Genomic DNA, 17,292 nt, shown 5'->3' with positions numbered 1-17,292 from the left:
CAGCTCAAAACCGAATTTAATTTCTTCACAACTCTTGGGTCATGGGAGAAGCAGCCTACTGGCAGGATTCAAGCCATAAAAATCCTTTTGTGGAAAAAAATATAGGATCTCGACTTTGTCATTAAAAGTCAGGTGTAAAGGGATGTGCACTCTGCAGTGGGAATGCAGTGAGGTTGATTCACATGCACCCATCTGGCTAAACGAAAACCCAACGAAGTCCCGGACTTGTCCTTCATCCACCATTGATCTTTACAGCAACAACAGGGACTGTGTAAAATTACTTGGGAGTTTTTACACTGTTTCTTATACTTTAGCAGAAGCTGAGCACAGAGGAAACCTGGAAGAGCCAGACAAGTTTCTAGGTATGTTTATTAGACCAGGAATGCCACTGTCCAAGTGGTAATCAGGGAATAAATGCCATTACATGACCATTTTCTCAGTGAAAGTTTAGACCAGTTCATTAGAAGCAGAGGCTGTTACTCCCTCCATTCACTTGGAGTAATTCTGCCAACAGGTGAAAAGCCCCACTCAATTTTAAGCTGTGTGAACACCTGTGAAGGGACAAAACCCAAGATTATTAACTCTGAAATCAAAGAAACCTTTGAACATAGGGTTATTTTTATTGTTTTCAGTTCAGAATTATTGTTATTAGAACACAACATCTCATTAATTTTCTAATTTAAGAAGTGGAATATATTTATACTGAATAGAATTTAAATGTTTCAGTTTTCTGTTTCAAAATATCCAACTATGTAAGAAAGAATCTGGAATGTAAAACCCCACCACCATATTGGAATATTCATCTAGAAGTTCTGCTGCTGAAGCTGTACCTGCAGAGGTTTGAAATCCCAAGTAAAATAGAGAACACTTGTGTTTCTGATACATTTTCAAATCAAGTAATAGACTGATGCAGAAATTTGAGTAATAACTCAAAATCAAGCTGGCAATTAAAAGAACTTCCACCTCTATCACATCACTATCTACTTACGTAAGAAGCTCCTAAATTCTGACCACAGAATTTATTTCAAACAGGCAAAATTGACATTTTTAAAGTCTTCAGCTCAAGTCACAGGAGAGTGGTGACAAAACCAACTTACATAGCCCCAGACAGCAGTGAACATGGTGGCTCCACCAAGGAGGACCATGGCTCCGTATTTGTCGTGGAAGGTTGGCTGGTGCTTGCGATGAGCGTGTCTGACTGCAGTGTGCTGGATGCCGCGAGCTGAGGAGCGTCAACAAGTACAGAAATCAACTCAAATACATGCTCAAACCATTCCCAAGCCTCATCTCCCACCAACAGAGAGGCAAGCATTAGTGTTAAAAGACTAAAAATGCTGGAAAAGGATTAATCTGGATTTAGAATTCTGGAATTACTCCAAAATATGGGATATAAACAAATACTTTAATTTTTTTCAGCTCTCTCAATTTTTCCCTAGAAAGTTATTCCTTAAGTCTAATTCCAGTAAAAAAAAAATCCCCTAAGTTAACATTTTCATTAATATCTTTCCTTTAGTATTTTTCTAATGAAATATTTTGTTTAGTGCTTAGCATTTTTAGATTTCTATATGTAAGTATCTATCCTGGCAGTACATGTACTCAAGCAATGTCAGGATGAAGCTCACCATCAAATTATGGGGCTGCAGATAGCAGATGTGGGTAATACCTGCCTCATTCCCTCAGGATTTTGAAGGGAGAGGAGGAAGGAAAGTGAAGCAACCCATGGGCATGAGACAAATAATGGAGAAAAAAAAATACGGAGTGATATCTTCAGATGATGTACATTTTAATTGTACACTATAAAATGTACACTTATTAAAGAGAAGGCAACAGTGAAAAATCAAAGCAACAGCTACAAAAGACAGATTTCCCGTTAGTTGTGTACAAAGCATTTGATGAGAGGGTGATGCGTGCATAAAGATGTTACAAAATAAAACCTTTCAGACTCAGGTCAATGGTTTGCATTTTTACCCAGCCGTGATTAGAGAAGACGATGGTGATACCAATGGTACTACATTCCTCGCATGCTCTGCAAGGCTGCACAAGGCGGATTTTTAAAAACAAAAGAGCAGTATCTAGGGAGATAGGTTTTGTGGGTCTGCACCACTGCAGGGGCAACTCTAACCTTGACTTAGGGGCTGGGGACTGACCGCAGGCCAGAATGTGCCTTGACGTACGAAGCAAAGAAAGCACCAAGGAAAGGAGTCCTATGCCAAAAAGCAGCTAGGCGATACAAAAAGGCTGAAAGGAATAAAAAAAGCGGGAGGCGAAGGACGCCAGAGGTGCCCTCACGACCGTCCCCGGGCGCACAGCGAGTCGGGGCTGAGGGACAGTCCACACAGGGGAAGGCACCAACCGGGCAAGACGCCCTCAGGAACCCCCCACACGCCGAGAGCCGCCCCGGTGCTTACCGGCGAGACTCTGCGCGGCCCTGGCCACCGGGAACATGATGAGAGCCGAGCGCGTACCCTTGACGCCGCTGAAGAACAAAATGGTCGCGGCGGAAGTGGCGGCGGGGCAGGGGCCTGTGGGTAATGCCGGGCTCCTCCTCGCTGCGGCGGAGCTCCGCGGCCGGGCCGGGACAAGCCAGCCGGTCCCTGGCTGCTCTCCGGCACCTCCCGGGCACAGACGGGCTCGCCGTGGTGGGCCAGGGGCACAGAGAAGCGGGCTCAGCAGTGGCGACAGCGCTAACTCTGTCCCGAACGCAGCAGCAGTCGCAGTGTCAGGATGGCCGAGTGGTCTAAGGCGCCAGACTCAAGGCGTTCCGCGCTTTCCCGCAGCGGGGTTGGGTGTTCTGGTCTCCGTATGGAGGCGTGGGTTCGAATCCCACTTCTGACACCACTTTTTGTTTTCTCCCTGTCTCGGTTAATTTAAATAGGCGAACGCGCCGAGTTGAAACAAATCTGGGATTTCAGTGCAAATAGAAATAATTTTAAAATAAAACCTCAAGTGTGCGTAAATCCTCATCCTCCCTGGAGATTCTGTATCAGAGCCTTAGCCCACTACACACCTGCTGAGGCGTTCTCCTGTGCATTTGGATTTTAACATTTTTTGTAACACATTGCCCAGCAATTTTTAACGTGCGTGTATAACATGAAGCATGTATCTGAGGCAAGAGGACCTGAGGGTGGCAGAGCACTGGAACCGCTGCCTAGGCAAGGTGTGGAATCCCCCTCCTTGGAGACACTCAAAACCCATCTGCAAGCATTTGTGCTGTTTCAAAATGTGGATTACATAAAATTTTCTTAAGAAAGGATGTTCTTTGATGTTTAATCTTTGTGTACTTTCTAGCCTAATCAACAAGGAAGGAGATTTTAATCTATGAAACAGCAGGTATCAAGCTCTAAGTGATGTCCAGATGTTGGAAAAAAATTTACTTTTTGGTAGCACTACCTTGTTAAGGTTCAGGCCTTGTCATGTTTCAATTATCTCAGGCTTAGAGGGAGGTTAATTAAGCTTGGGAAGGAGGATGTGCCACTGATCTTGGACACAAAGAATGCAGAATTTATAGCCCACATGGGTGTTTTGCAGAACTCCCACGATAAGACACTAACAAAGCCAACTCAGCTGAAATTAGCTCCAACTGGTGAAAGGAATTCCAGCAGGGGCAGATCACAACCACCAACCCACCGACCAAAAAGAAGAGAAAGTCACAACCTGTGCACTAATTAGTGTGGCAAACAAAGACAAGCGTTGACCAATAGAAAATAGAATACTAATTAATAAGAGAACAACATTACTTGTACCTAGTGAATACAAATTCTTTTGCTTGTTAAAACCTATAAACAGTAAAATGTTTTGAGAGTTGGCATGCTTGATTGTGGAACACCACTGAGCACTCAAGGCTAGTACAACAATGATATAAATTAATCTTTCTCTGAGTGTATAATTATTGCCTTGTTGCACATCGGGTCGTGAATTCGGGTTCTTAGCAGGCAACACTGTGTCACCTGCCTCGGGTGATCTGCAGAGATGCCTTTGTAATATATGATTTAGAATAAATTCGTGCTCAGGACTAAAAAATACAGTATCTTTTTAAATAGAACCAAGTGATGGGAAAGAGCAATATACACGGATTAATTCCTATTTTGAAAGATGGTTATTCTGAAGGATTATTCTGTCTAGAAGATATGCATTGAACGATAAAATGAATATTTGTCACCAGAACAAGATATCCGAGGGGATTACTGTTAAAAAAGGATTTCAGCAGAGTATTCCAGGAAAACCTCTGCTTAGAAGCACCACAAGAAAAGAACATGCACTCATATGTGAAAAAGAACAAAAGGAAACAGGAGGACCCCGCCAAGTCTGGAAACAGTATAAAAACCCCTGTGAAATCAGTACCCTGTGAACTGCCAGGGGTACGGAGCTGCCTAGTCCGGACCCAGTTCACCCAGCACCGATCGCCTGGCTCGGCGCTGATCAGCTTGTGGCTTTTCCAATTTCACTTTGATTTGCTTTAATAAATTCCTTTAACTACTAAATGGACTGGTTCATTTATAACCCCTTCGAGCCGTACAGGGTCCGTGATGCGGCTGAGAGACACGGGAGCTGCCATCACCTCCCGGGCTCCCGCCACTCTTTCCTCCCTCAGGGCCCGCTCGGCCCCCGCCTCGGGGCTCGCCCCGCCCTCCCCTCGGGGCTCCACCAATGGCGCGGCTCCAGCTCGCCGCGCTCCCGCACGTTCGTCCAATCGAAGGCCGGCAGGGACCCTCGAGCCGGCGCCTCCGCCAATCAGCGTCTCGTGGGCGGGGCCTCACGCCGGCGGGGCGGGGCGGGCGGAGCGGGGCGGCCATGGCGGCGCTGCCGGTGCCGCTGCTGGCGCTGCTGCTGCTGCTGCTGGCGGGATGTGGCGGGCCCGGCGCCGCGGGGCAGAGGCGCAAGGAGGTGAGGCTCGCCCGGAGCCCCCGCACCGCGCCGGGGCGGGTTCTCCCTCAGCGGGATGAGGGCAGCACCGGCCAGGGCCCGGCGGGGTGGCCTGGCCTCACCCCGAGTCCCCGCCCTGAGGTTCGGCCGGTTCTGAGGGGAGCCCCCAGGGAGGAAAGGTCCTCGTTTTCAGGTTCCTTAGTTCTTGTTAGGAGCACTGGAAGAGTGTTGTCTTCTTAGTGTATGGCATTTGCGGGCGGGAGGATGAGTGGTCTTTGGTTGTAGTCACTAAGGTGCAACTTACTTCCACGCACTAGACCTGCAGGGTTTAGAAAAATCGTTCTGTATAAGTGTGTATACTTGAGTGAGTTGCGAGTCAGAGAATAATAATTATTATTATTGTCATGGCAAGATTCTTGGGGCTGCCCTGTGCACGTTCATGAGTTGGACTTTGATGCTCCTACTGGCTCCCTTCCAATTCACGATATATTATAGTGATTTTCTCTAACATATTTATCTGAAGAAAGGTGTTAATGAGTAGAGAGGTGCTTTATGATAAATGTAACATTTGAGAGTTTGTTTTAGAATTGATTATCTCCTTTTAAAGGAATATTTTAGTGTTAAGCACCCCTGAGTTTTTCAAATACATTCTGAATTATGGTTCTTTTTATCCACTAGTGCTGAAAATGAAATTTTAAGTTTGGTTCCATCTCTGATGTTGATTCCACTGCCACAATTTTTGAAAGCTGAAACAGTTTAATGCTTAGTATAGAAAAAAGGCAGTGGAGGGGATGGAGGTGGTTGGTACAGCAGAAAGAAATCCTGCAACTACTGTGGGGAGGGGCTGCTGAGCTGAGGGTCGACACCAGCCTGATCACGCTGAGTGCTTAAAGCTCTGTGTGTTACTGGGTGCTTGAAGCTAATGAATTATGTTAATGTGACTGTCAAAAGCTTCTGTGAATGCCTTGCAGAATCTTACTGAAGTATCACATCACCTGGGTGGTGTTATGACAAGCAGTGTACACGTTTGTTGCATCAAATCTAAAAACTTCTAAGACTGTACTGTGAGACAAAAAAAAAAAACAAAAACAAACCCCAAAAATGTTGCTCTGACCTGATTTTCAGATGGTGTTATCAGAAAAAGTGAACCAGCTAATGGAGTGGGCCAGTAAGAGATCTGTGATCCGAATGAATGGAGACAAATTCCGGCGCCTCGTGAAGGCACCTCCCAGGAACTACTCAGTGATTGTGATGTTCACTGCTCTTCAGCCTCACAGACAGTGTGTTGTGTGCAAGTATGAGCTCCTTTAGTCCTAAATTAGAACTTGAAAGTCATCTGATGCTTTGTAGGACACTAAGTTTAAGAACAGGGCTGCACTTTGACACAGGTGGGGGGAATATATGTGGGCAAGTTACAGTAGGATTGTCTTTGCAATTTAATGTGTGGGAGTATGTGTGTAATGTGTTTGTGAGGAAACGTAATCCTCAGTTTTATTTCCCTCCTAAAATAATCCCTGCTTTGCAGAAACAGTGTTTACTCTGGAGAAAGACAAAGTGAATACTCAACTTTCCTGTTGTAAGCTGCTGGAGAAATGTTTGTAGAACTATTGCTGGCCACGGAGCTTAAATGTTGTTCTTAGTCAATATTGCTTGGCAGTTATTTACAATTCCATATCCTGGATCCTTACCATATTATAACTTTCCTGTATTAATCTGGAGGTGGCAGAGGTCTGTAAGGGTGATTTTTGTACCTAGTCCATTGAAATTACTAGTTTCCCACCCTCTGACCTGGAAGAAAGGGCACACCTGGGCACATTTCTGTGGGCTGGCAAATCATGAGCAGCTGAGTTCCAGTTCACCTTTATTAAGAAATTACCTCAGCTTGTATTTATGGACTCAGCAAATCTTACCCTTCCACTTAAAAAAGCAGGTGCCAAATACTTCCCCTGATGGTAGATGAGTGTCTGTGCCTAAATGATTTCATTAACACTTAAACTTTCTTTTCACCCTAGAAAGTTAAGGGGGTGGGTGGGCACAGCTGGTTTGGACAAACCCATGATACAGCATCTCACTTGGTGTGTTTTCCAGGCAAGCTGATGAGGAATACCAGATTCTGGCAAACTCCTGGAGGTATTCCAGTGCATTTACCAACAAGATTTTTTTTGCTATGATAGATTTTGATGAAGGCTCAGATGTGTTTCAGATGGTAACGTCTTTTTCTCTTCTAACGTTGTTTTTAGTTTGGGTTTTGGGAAAGAGGGTAAAGATGTTAAATAATTTAGTGTAACAGTGAACAAAGGAATGAAAAGTTAAAAGCTGTCACTCTTGAAAGAAAAATGGCCTGAGCATGTTGGTAAGAATATTAACAGAGCTGACAGATGTGGAATAGGTTCAAGGAGTGAATTGGTTTCTTTGACTTTTTTCCCTGAGTTTGTCTTCTGTAATTACTTATGGTGTAATTCTTGATGGAATTCTTCTGTGGTATGTGAAGAGGCAAGATAGAAAGCACTGATGTCATTAGGAGCAGCTATTACAATTTTTAGATTACTAGAGAATGATAAATTAGTCTTTTGGTATTTCTTTTCAAGTACCCAGCCATTTTTCTCTTCTATTAACATTGTGTGACCACCTTTTTTTTTATCCAGCTGTGAGAACATTCCATGTACACTTGGAATTGTAGGTCACATTAATAGTTCATTACAGTCTTGCAGACGTTAACTTTTCTTTAAAAGGTACTAATCTCTGTTTAACAGCTATACCATTTAGGCAGTGATACTTTATTAAATGGAAGCTTTTGAACTGGAAAGTTGAAGAGAGATGTCTTTTTATTACTCTTGTTAATTTTTTCCTTAGTGCTGCATTAAAAATGTATTCATCAAGCTATGGCCTTCCTAGAAGGCCATATTTTAGAATAATATATTGTTATTTTGCAGATTTCTTTATCAAAAGTAGTATTTGGAGAAGAAACAGATTAAAAAAAAATGTGCATGAGATACAGAAATGCAAGCTCTGCTGCCTGTTTTTTTTATAAGTCACGGCCATTAAATCAAAGAGCTAACTTTTCTGATTTAGTAACAATATTGCAAGCCAGAAATGGCATAGAATTGTGTCACTCAGTAGTCCTTTCATAGGCTATATCCTCTGTGAACTCTCTCCCTGCAGCTGAACATGAATTCTGCCCCCACTTTCATTAACTTCCCTGCCAAGGGGAAGCCCAAGCGGGGGGACACCTACGAGCTGCAGGTGCGCGGCTTTGCAGCAGAGCAGCTGGCACGCTGGGTGGCTGACAGGACAGACGTCCACGTGAGTCCAGACCCCTTCCCTCAGCACCCCCGTGCAGGGCCAGCACCCCTTCCCTCAGCACCCCAATACAGGCCAGCACCCCTTCCCTCAGCACCTCAATACAGGCCAGCACCCCTTCTCTCAACACCTCAATACAGGCCAGCACCCCTTCCCTCAGCACCCCCGTGCAGGGCCAGCACCCCTTCCCTCAGCACCCCAATACAGGGCCAGCACCCCTTCCCTCAGCACCCCAATACAGGGCCAGCACCCCTTCCCTCAACACCCCAATACAGGCCAGCACCCCTTCCCTCAGCACCCCAATACAGGCCAGCACCCCTTCCCTCAGCACCCCTTCCCTCAGCACCCCAATACAGGCCAGCACCCCTTCCCTCAGCACCCCCGTGCAGGGCCAGCACCCCTTCCCTCAGCACCCCAATACAGGCCAGCACCCCTTCCCTCAGCACCCCCGTGCAGGGCCAGCACCCCTTCCCTCAACACCCCAATACAGGCCAGCACCCCTTCCCTCAGCACCCCCGTGCAGGGCCAGCACCCCTTCCCTCAACACCTCAATACAGGGCCAGCACCCCTTCCCTCAACACCTCAATACAGGGCCAGCACCCCTTCCCTCAGCACCCCAATACAGGCCAGCACCCCTTCCCTCAGCACCCCAATACAGGGCCAGCACCCCTTCCCTCAGCACCCCTGTGCAGGGCCAGCTGGGAAATGTCACTTGTGTTCTGTGCCTCCTGAGCTGCTCTAAAGAGCTCATCTACAAAATCTAGTTCAGACTCACTCCTTACAGTCTCTATGCTGGTATTCTGTGTAATGCTGTATTTGAGAAGATGGTAAAACTCATGTCCTTCCTTTTCACTCTCTGTTCCTGTGGAAGAATCTCTAAATTATTGAACAGGGTAAAATTGTGTAAAACTGAAGTTACAGTTTTGGTGGAAGAAGCATTGCTTACTTCCCGAGTCAGATTTTTTACCTAGAAAATGTGTGTGCCATAGTTTTTCCACTCAATGTGTTGTGGGATTTTTCAGCAGGAGTGCAGGTGTGATGTCTGATCCTACTGAGAGAAAATAATTCCCTTGTCCTCTGTTCAGATCCGTGTGATAAGGCCACCAAACTATGCTGGACCCTTGATGCTGGGGTTGCTGCTGGCTGTCATTGGAGGCCTTGTGTATTTGCGGGGCAGCAATCTGGATTTTCTCTATAACAAAACTGGCTGGGCCTTTGCTGCTCTGGTGAGTAATCATGACTTTTGTTTCCATATAACATTGAGTTTTGTAGCAGTTCAAGTTTTCAAAAGCTTTTGTATTTCAAAATTCTTAAAACTGATAGAGGAAGAGGAAAATGAGGTACAGTTAGCTTTGCTTTTTCATAGATTGATAACATTATATGATCTTAGTCCCTTCAGCTCACTGATTAGATGCCTTTTGCATAAAGATAAAGTGCATAAAGTAAATTCTTAGCCTGTGTTCCAAACCAGTACATTTTGGTATGAAGTGAAAAGATATCAGGGTAAATTAAAAATATAAGAAAATCCTTATTAAATAGCATTTCTTCTTTCCTTTTCAGTGTTTTGTGTTAGCAATGACATCAGGCCAGATGTGGAACCACATCAGAGGCCCCCCCTATGCTCATAAGAATCCCCATACAGGACAAGTGGTGGGTGTTGCCTTCACTTTCTTTTCTGCATTTCTGTTGTATTTCTGCAGAATAAGAGACAAACCAGAGTGCAAATTCTGCTTTTGGCTTCTCTCTTTGTGAGACCAGCCTCTCCTGCAGTGAGCAAGGCAAATCAACATGTCTTGCACATGTGTTTTATCTCCAATGGTGAAGGGATGTGATAGTTGTAAATTGCTTACAGCACAATAAAGGTATTTATAGGTTAAGTCTTAGATGCTAAAATTCCTATTGCTGAGCCTGGGAATTATGTTTTAACCTGGTCTTGTTAACTTACACACTCATCTAATGACTTCCATGTAAAACCATCTTTCCTCAAGATTCTTGAGGTAAATTAAGATCTAGTGACCTCAGATTTATAAAATCTCTTTCTTGGGAAAAACTTCTTCAACATTATTTGAAATAGACTGCTCTGTTCATAATATAGAATGAGATGCACTGTGAAATTAGTCACAGTGTTCTGAGAGCATTGCATCTGCTCAGGTGCTTGCACATCACATAGTGGTTTTTTTCATGTTTTTACTCAGGGAATTAATTTGGTGAAATGTTCTTTTGTGTCTGGTTAGATGGGTCAGGCCCTCTGTATTCTGTAGAAAGTGGATAAAACTTTTCTTTCCTACTTGGACACAACATCATTGCCATAATAGGGTGTTTCATATGGATTAAAAACTGGTGTTTTTTCCACAAATTTCAATTTTTCTGTTAACCCAGAAGTGAAAAATATTTCAAATGCTTGGTTCTGGAGCCAAGTGAGTCAGGTTCACACACAGATGGAAGGGATTGCCCCTAAACTCCTAAACTAAGCAGCAGTGTACTCAACCTAAGGATCTCAGTCAGGGTATGGATCAGATTTGGATCACATTAGGATGCAGGAGGGCCTAATCTTGTGGTATTTGCTCAGCTGGACTGAGAATCTGGACCACAAAGGTTGTAGTCCACTAAGTGCAAGTAATTTACTGTAATCTGAATGAGGCTGATTGTGCATGGTAAAAGAAGAAAGATCTTTGGTTCTGTTGCAGCTCCTCCAAAAATCAGTGATCAACAGCTGAAAGTATTTGTGCTCTAACTTCTGCTCTCTTCTGAAAAAAACAGTGCAAACCCCAGTTCCAGACTCTGTAGCTGTTGTTAATCATATCAAAGTTGTCCCCAGTCTTTTCTAAATTTTATTACTCTTTGTCTCTTACAGAATTATATCCATGGAAGCAGCCAAGCCCAGTTTGTGGCAGAAACACATATAGTTCTGCTGTTCAGTATCCTTCCTGGGAGAGGCATGTGGTTTGTGACAGATTTTTGGTCAGCAAATGCTGCTGCCTTTTCTGTGGTGCTTTGTCATGGCTTTAATTGCCACCTAACACTGAGGCAGAAGCCTGTAAAACCTTTCTGCACTGACAACTGTGCTTTTCCTGTGCCTCTGATCTTTAACTGCAATAGAAAAATATTTACTGCTTTCTCACCTTCTTGTGTAAGTACCAAGCAGAATACATCACTAAAGTTGTGGATCTCTTTGGAATCAGAAGATACTTCAGGATACTCCCTGTTCCTCTGTGCATGTCTCTTTTCAATGTCACTAATTTCTTGCTTTGTTATTGAATTCCTTCCTCTATTGTTGATCTTTTATTTTTTTGCTTACCTTCTTATAATCTTACCATTTGTTCATACTAATGATGCAGGATTTTGCCATGCTGTCAAGAAAGGCAAGTGGAACTTTCAGATTGAGAGCTTTTATTTTTCTCATTTGTACAAAAAATTGCTTCTTTGGGGTTATAAGAATGCATTAAAATTTAATGTTCTGGTTTTGTATTCCCACGTGTATGTATTGATCCACCATTTGTAGTTTTAGTAATTTCTGGATGGAGCTTCTGTCTTGTCACCTGTGTCAGCATTCCTTTGTAACCCACCCATTGCTGGAGACATTTCAAATTATTAAATTTGGTGAGGTCCCTGTGGGTTCAAGTCACTTTCCTCCTGTGCTGGAGGTTGGCTGTGTCTGAAATGGAAAGATTCCTGATGGTCCTGATGCAGTCAATGATAAGTATTTTTCCTTTCAGGAGGAGACTTGGGACTGGACATTAGTAGTGAAATGGAATGAAATCTCTGGGAATTCTGTCTTTCATTCCACCGGATTCACTATTTTGCTTTGCAATGATTCATTCTTGGCAAATGTCAGGCCTTTTGTGTTGTCTGTGCTTCTTTAATTTTATGATCTTTATTTTTTTTTTTTAATTTGAAGAATTAGGAAAGAAATATTGCCACTTGAAAGACAGCCTGTTGGATTAAATACTGCATGTGTTTTATTTGCTCTGTTGGCTGAGTGAATGCAGAAGCTGAATTATTTTGGGGATTTTCCAGTGGAGAACAGCAGTAGGAGTGGACCAAGCTCTCTGGGAAGGAATGCTGCTACATGACAAGCTGAGATAATAAATGCATGGTTTTAATTTTGCCTGAAGAATTTCCAGTTTGTATTTTAAGCTTAGCATTTCTTTTCTTTTAAAAGCTGACAATAGACATGTCTTCCAGTTGTTCTTTTCCCCCCATAGTTGCTTTGGCTGGGAAGTGTTTGATTTTCCAGTGAGTTTTAATGCCCCAGGTATGGTGTGGGAGCTGAATTTAGGGGACTAAGAGTATTGTTTTGAGTCTATTGTACTTTGTTGGTTAGCCTTAAACAGCTTTGTAGATGGTGGAGTTACTTTAGGAATGGTCCTTCTCCATGAAGCTGCTACTTCTGACATGGATGTGGGGAAAAGAAAAAGTAAGTACTGATGGCTTGCTCTCTGAGCAAAGGCACATTCAGTGAGGGTGTTTGATACACCATTTAACAGAAATGCTTTTGCACTGGGGGGTTTTGTTCACTCCCCAGCTCTAAGCTGAGAGAATTATTTGGATTTTTGACAGTTTTTGGAGTTGCTTAGCAAACTGCAAGATAAATGCTTTTGGCAGATGGAGAGAGATAAAGATGCTTTGCAGTGTTTTGCTAGTACAGAAGAAGGGACTTTTCTCAAAGCATTTATCTAAAATTGATGTAAAATTGGTGTTAATTTGTATTTCTCAATGACACGAGTAGAGCCCTCGTCTGACCAAATCTGTAAACATTGCAGAAGGCTTTGAAAACCTGAGTCCCAGAGATGTTTGCAGGGGCAGCTGTCCCATCACAGCCTCTCCCTGTGCATCTCTTGCAGTTATGTGCATTGCTGGCATTGGCTTGGTGGTGCTGTTCTTCAGCTGGCTGCTGTCTGTCTTCAGATCCAAATACCACGGCTACCCCTACAGGTATGTCAGGCTGGGGCCCTGCAGCCCCTGCTCTCCTGGCCTTTGGGGCACAGCTACACTGCTGCAGCTCTGCTGGCTCATTTGGCAGGAAATACTCCTCTAGAAATGCTCCATTCGTTTATCAGAGTAGCAAAATTGGTTGATAAAGTCAGCAGAAATAAGAGTGTTTCATGGATATTGTGATTTTTCAATGTAGGTAAAGCAAAGATTGTGGAACTCTGCTTTTCATGCCATTGCATGTTATAAAATACTTCTATTTTCAGAATGATATCTCAGCTAGTTTATACTGCCAACAAATGTATTTTCCCCCTATTTTTCCCTTTTCCATATTCATCTTCATTATTAGTCCTTTTTGTGAGAACAGGGAGGATACCTGATGCTTTAAAGCTGCCCACATTTGGGGGATTGTTTGTGTAAGGAGTCTTACACTGTTAGTTGACCACTTCTGTATATGCCTGACTGATACAGATACCTTAGGTGTGTTTTATGCATTTTATACCTTAGCTTTTATATGTTCTAAAGCAGTAAGTACGTGTTAAAGGACCAGTTTCTAATGATTTCACCATCTGCAATGGGCTGAATTTGTCTTTGAAGCTAAACCCACAGACAGATATTATGCCTTCTCTATAAGAAATCTGTTCTCATTTAAAAATATCTAAATAAAAAAACGTGTTATTTTATGAATACTTCTCAAGAGCAAAATACAGATGAAATTATTTGCTTTTTGATAACTGGTCAGCTTTTATTCTGGTTTCTGCAATGATATTAGGTACTCCTGCTGACTTTATTGAAGAGAAGATATGGTTGTCTTTGGTTTTGAGTTATTAGAAATTCATTTTTAAATAAGTTTTTTTTTACAACTTTTGTTGTAGCAGAATCAGGCCCAGTTTCTCACTCTGATTTTCTCGGCATTCATAAAAGCTAAGTGGAATGTTGCACACCTTTGTTTCTTATTAAATTAATAAGAATGCTTGTTATTTTGCTCTTTGCAGTTTCCTAATGAGTTAAAGGATCCCAGAGTCTGTAACAACAGGAAGGTGGTGGCTCTGAACTTGGATGTGGTGGAATGAGGAGCTCAACGTGTGTGGTTTGTGCTACCTCTGCTTACCCTGAGACAGTTAAACACTGAACCAAAGACAATGTGGTGCCTTAAATACAGCAAGCAATTTGCTCTGAAGGACACAGAGTGTTAAGATGCAATCTCTTTCATAAGCTTTACATCTTCTTAAACAGCTCTACTTCTAGCAAAATTCAGAACATAATGCTTAAAACTACATTTCCATGGACTAACTAGAAATGGTACTTTCAATCACTTGGATAATGTGTTTACCATGGGTTTTTTTCCCCTTGAATTATCACCTTATTTCCTGTTTGTGCATAGCAGGTGACAGCAGCTTCTCTGTTGTTCCTTTTCATGGTTGAGGAAACAGCTTCATGTACCTGGAAATCTTTTTCTTCAGCCTGTGTGCAGCCCATGGAGCATGCTCAGGTTTCAGTGAGGAATATGTGTATCCTAGAGCTGTGTCTCATTTTTGAGAAGAGTTCTCAACTATTGTATGATGCAAGAGGTTGTTTCACAGATGAAGGGGGAGTTTTCAACTCGTAGAACTGAGTTACTAATTAGTTAAATCTTTCTTTGCCAAATGCTGAAACTGCAATGTTTAAGTTGTAAACTTTGACTCAAAGCTGGAAAAAAATTCTTAGACTGGCCAACACTCACTCTTAAAAAACAAACCAAAAGTACAAATGTAACTATCTATGTGCTGCATGAATTCAGAGCTGTTAATTGGCTTTCAAGTTACTTTCTAGAGCCCTGGCAAACCAACAGATGCCAGATTTGTGGTCACTATATAAGTTCTTGCATTCTCCACTTGTTTTCTCCGTATCTTTATTCTTTGGGCAGAGATGTCTGCTCCTGGGATAAATGTTGTTACCCCAGAACACATTTGATAGCCTTACAGTTGAATGCATGTGCTGCTTGCTTTTCCCTTTTGTTCTCTCGCCTCACAAAGCTACTTTGCCTTAAGAATTCTTGAGTGGAAAACGTGCCTCAGCAAAAACTGTTGTGCAATTCAGCAGTTGTACTGCAGGAAATCCTTGCAGCCTGATTCAGTAACACTTCCTTCTGTAGGCTCTGGTGGCCTTAGAGGTTCATAGTCAGAGAGACTTTTGTCTCCTTCTGGCTCTCCTCTCTCAAGAGGTTACAGAATCTGAATGTTTGAAATTGAATCTCAGAAGGGATTATATCACTCCCAAGCAGAATGTTATGCAGTTTTGCTGAATTAATACACATCTCAAGTGCCTTAATGTTGCTAATTTCGTTGTTTGATGTTTCAACTCATTGAGATTCATTTTTCTATGCCATACAGAACTATAAGCCTTAGTGGAATGCATAAATTTTGTGCCTGACTGGATTTTGGACAAGTTTCAATAAAAATTTTTAGTCTAATCCATGCTCCTGTATCTTTTGAACTTTGACATAAAACAAGCCAACCTCTTTTTCCACTGTTGTTTCAACATGTTAATTACAGCCTGTCTCTATAGAGTAAGTAACCTGAGTATGGGTGAGTAGACTGGATTAGTAGCCTGTGTTTATGTGGAGAGTTACAGCCCAGAATGCCAGCACTAGAGAGCTGCTCATGCAGCCAACTGATAGTATAAAGATTACATGATTTTGGCTTGTCTTTGACAGCTGTCATGCAGTAAAAATCTTGGATTCCTGAAGTTCTAGACAGATCAACTCCCAGTATTTCTGGAGGTGGAATCTTGTTAGCATTGTAGATTTGCCTGGAACAATTCAGCAATGCTGTACTTGTGGCTTGTTTTCCTGCCCAGCTGGTAAAATGCTTCCCATAAACTTTTTCAGTTGTAATTTATTCTGTCCTTTTAAAACCATCCAGTTCCATATTGACAGGTTCAAACAGTGACACCTCATGCAGGTGAATGCTGGAGTCATATTTGCCTTGCACCTGAGGTGGCCACGATGTTGAGAATTTGGGATTTTCCTCTTTTTTATTCCATACTGAGATGAAAATAATGAAATCTTAGTTTGTATTCCCCCCCCCCCCCTTTTCCCTATCAGGGAAACGGGGTGGGGGCAATAATACAAACTAACAATGGAGTGTTGAGGGCAACAAGACAGACACAGAACTCTTCTTGAGAGAGGGGTAGGGATAGGGAAGATTGACAACTTGGAAGGGAGGAGGTTAGGGAAGGGCTTGGGGAAATTGGCAGCTGGGAAAGGGAGGGGATTAGGCAGGAGAAGGGGACAAATGTGGCTTCAAAGCAAAATGCACCACAACAACTGAGAGAACACTTGGGATAAAGGGAGCAAATGGTGTACTCTGCAGGTGAAAATGGACTCTGGTTTTGGTGGTATGGCTGGCCACAGTGAATGCTGGTTTTTTCTGCTTTTGGAAAGGAGCTGTGGTGTATTGAGAAGATGCTTTGGAATAATAGCTAGAAATAATTTAGAGAGCTCTCTGCACTAAGTGCAAGGCAAGATAGTAAATTTAAACGGGTTAATCTGTGTAATGGTGTGCATTATGTACAATTTACTGGATGTTCCTGCCTTCAAACCATTCTAGTGTTCAGCACAGAATGTGAATTTCCTGGGGCCCTGGCACAGGGTGCCCAGAGCAGCTGTGGCTGCCCCTGGATCCCTGGAAGTGTCCCAGGCCAGGTTGGACAGGGCTTGAAGAAGCCTGGAACAGTGGGAGGTGTCCCTGCTCATGGCAGGGATGAGCTTTAATATTCCTTCCAACCCAAACCATTGTGGGATTCTGTGATAGTGCTGCCTGGTGGTCATTCCTGCAGCTAAGCCTTCTACAGCTGCTCCATGAGCCCCTGTTCTTCAGGGCCAGAACTGCCCAGTCCTCCAGCAAGGTTGAAGATGTGCCCAGCTCTGCATCTGCTGTGTTGGTGCTCATGCAAACAACCTTAATTAATGCCCTGCTGGTGATGGCCATGAGGTTAAGATTCAGCCATGAGGGTAAGAACAAGTTCAGCCTCTTGTCAGGCAGGGGGGTGCCCATCCATGTTTGAGGAATATGAGATGATGGCTGGCTAGGGATTTCAGGAGGAAAATGTGGGTGTTTTTCATGGGCACAACCACTGGAAGTGTAAGTCAATGTACAGCCAGGTTTGTTCTGAGCCCTGCTCAAAATGTGTGAAAGCATAGCAGGGATTTTTTGA

General features: G+C 43.2%; 2 protein-coding genes and 1 non-coding gene across 3 annotated transcripts; 2 read left to right on the top strand and 1 right to left on the bottom strand.

Annotated features, from left to right (window-relative positions):
• Nucleotides 1-351: 351 nt before the first annotated feature.
• Nucleotides 352-2,544, bottom strand: COX7B (cytochrome c oxidase subunit 7B). The gene is made up of 3 exons (XM_021525317.2): nt 2,409-2,544; nt 1,098-1,222; nt 352-551 (listed from the first exon to the last, which is right to left on the bottom strand). The coding sequence occupies exons 1-3, from the start codon at nt 2,443-2,445 to the stop codon at nt 477-479; spliced, it is 237 nt and encodes a 78-aa protein (XP_021380992.1). The 5' UTR covers nt 2,446-2,544; the 3' UTR covers nt 352-476.
• A 174-nt stretch (nt 2,545-2,718) lies between these two features.
• TRNAL-CAA (transfer RNA leucine (anticodon CAA)) lies at nt 2,719-2,835 on the top strand. The gene is made up of 2 exons: nt 2,719-2,756; nt 2,790-2,835. It is a non-coding gene; the product is annotated as a tRNA-Leu (tRNA).
• A 1,812-nt stretch (nt 2,836-4,647) lies between these two features.
• Nucleotides 4,648-15,551, top strand: MAGT1 (magnesium transporter 1). Its single transcript, XM_021525267.2, is given in 12 exon segments — nt 4,648-4,680; nt 4,682-4,754; nt 4,757-4,884; nt 5,989-6,158; nt 6,952-7,069; nt 8,026-8,166; nt 9,249-9,389; nt 9,724-9,813; nt 11,018-11,081; nt 12,506-12,580; nt 13,008-13,098; nt 14,091-15,551. Coding segments are annotated over 12 exon segments (1,140 nt in total). The 3' UTR covers nt 14,107-15,551.
• Nucleotides 15,552-17,292: the final 1,741 nt, after the last annotated feature.

The sequence above is a fragment of the Lonchura striata genome, chromosome 14 (genome assembly GCF_046129695.1).
Source record: "Lonchura striata isolate bLonStr1 chromosome 14, bLonStr1.mat, whole genome shotgun sequence".
NCBI classification, from domain to species: domain Eukaryota; kingdom Metazoa; phylum Chordata; class Aves; order Passeriformes; family Estrildidae; genus Lonchura; species Lonchura striata.
Note: the sequence above shows the minus strand (reverse complement) of the source record. Positions and strands in the feature narration are given on the sequence as shown.

Coding starts and splice junctions, on each gene's coding strand:
- COX7B (XM_021525317.2), bottom strand. CDS start 2,445: ATGTTCCCGGTGGCCAGGGCCGCGCAGAGTCTCGCCG. Junction 1,223..2,408: donor GGCCGCGCAGAGTCTCGCCG/GTAAGCACCGGG, acceptor GACGCTCCTCAG/CTCGCGGCATCCAGCACACT. Junction 552..1,097: donor TCACTGCTGTCTGGGGCTAT/GTAAGTTGGTTT, acceptor GTCCCTTCACAG/GTGTTCACACAGCTTAAAAT.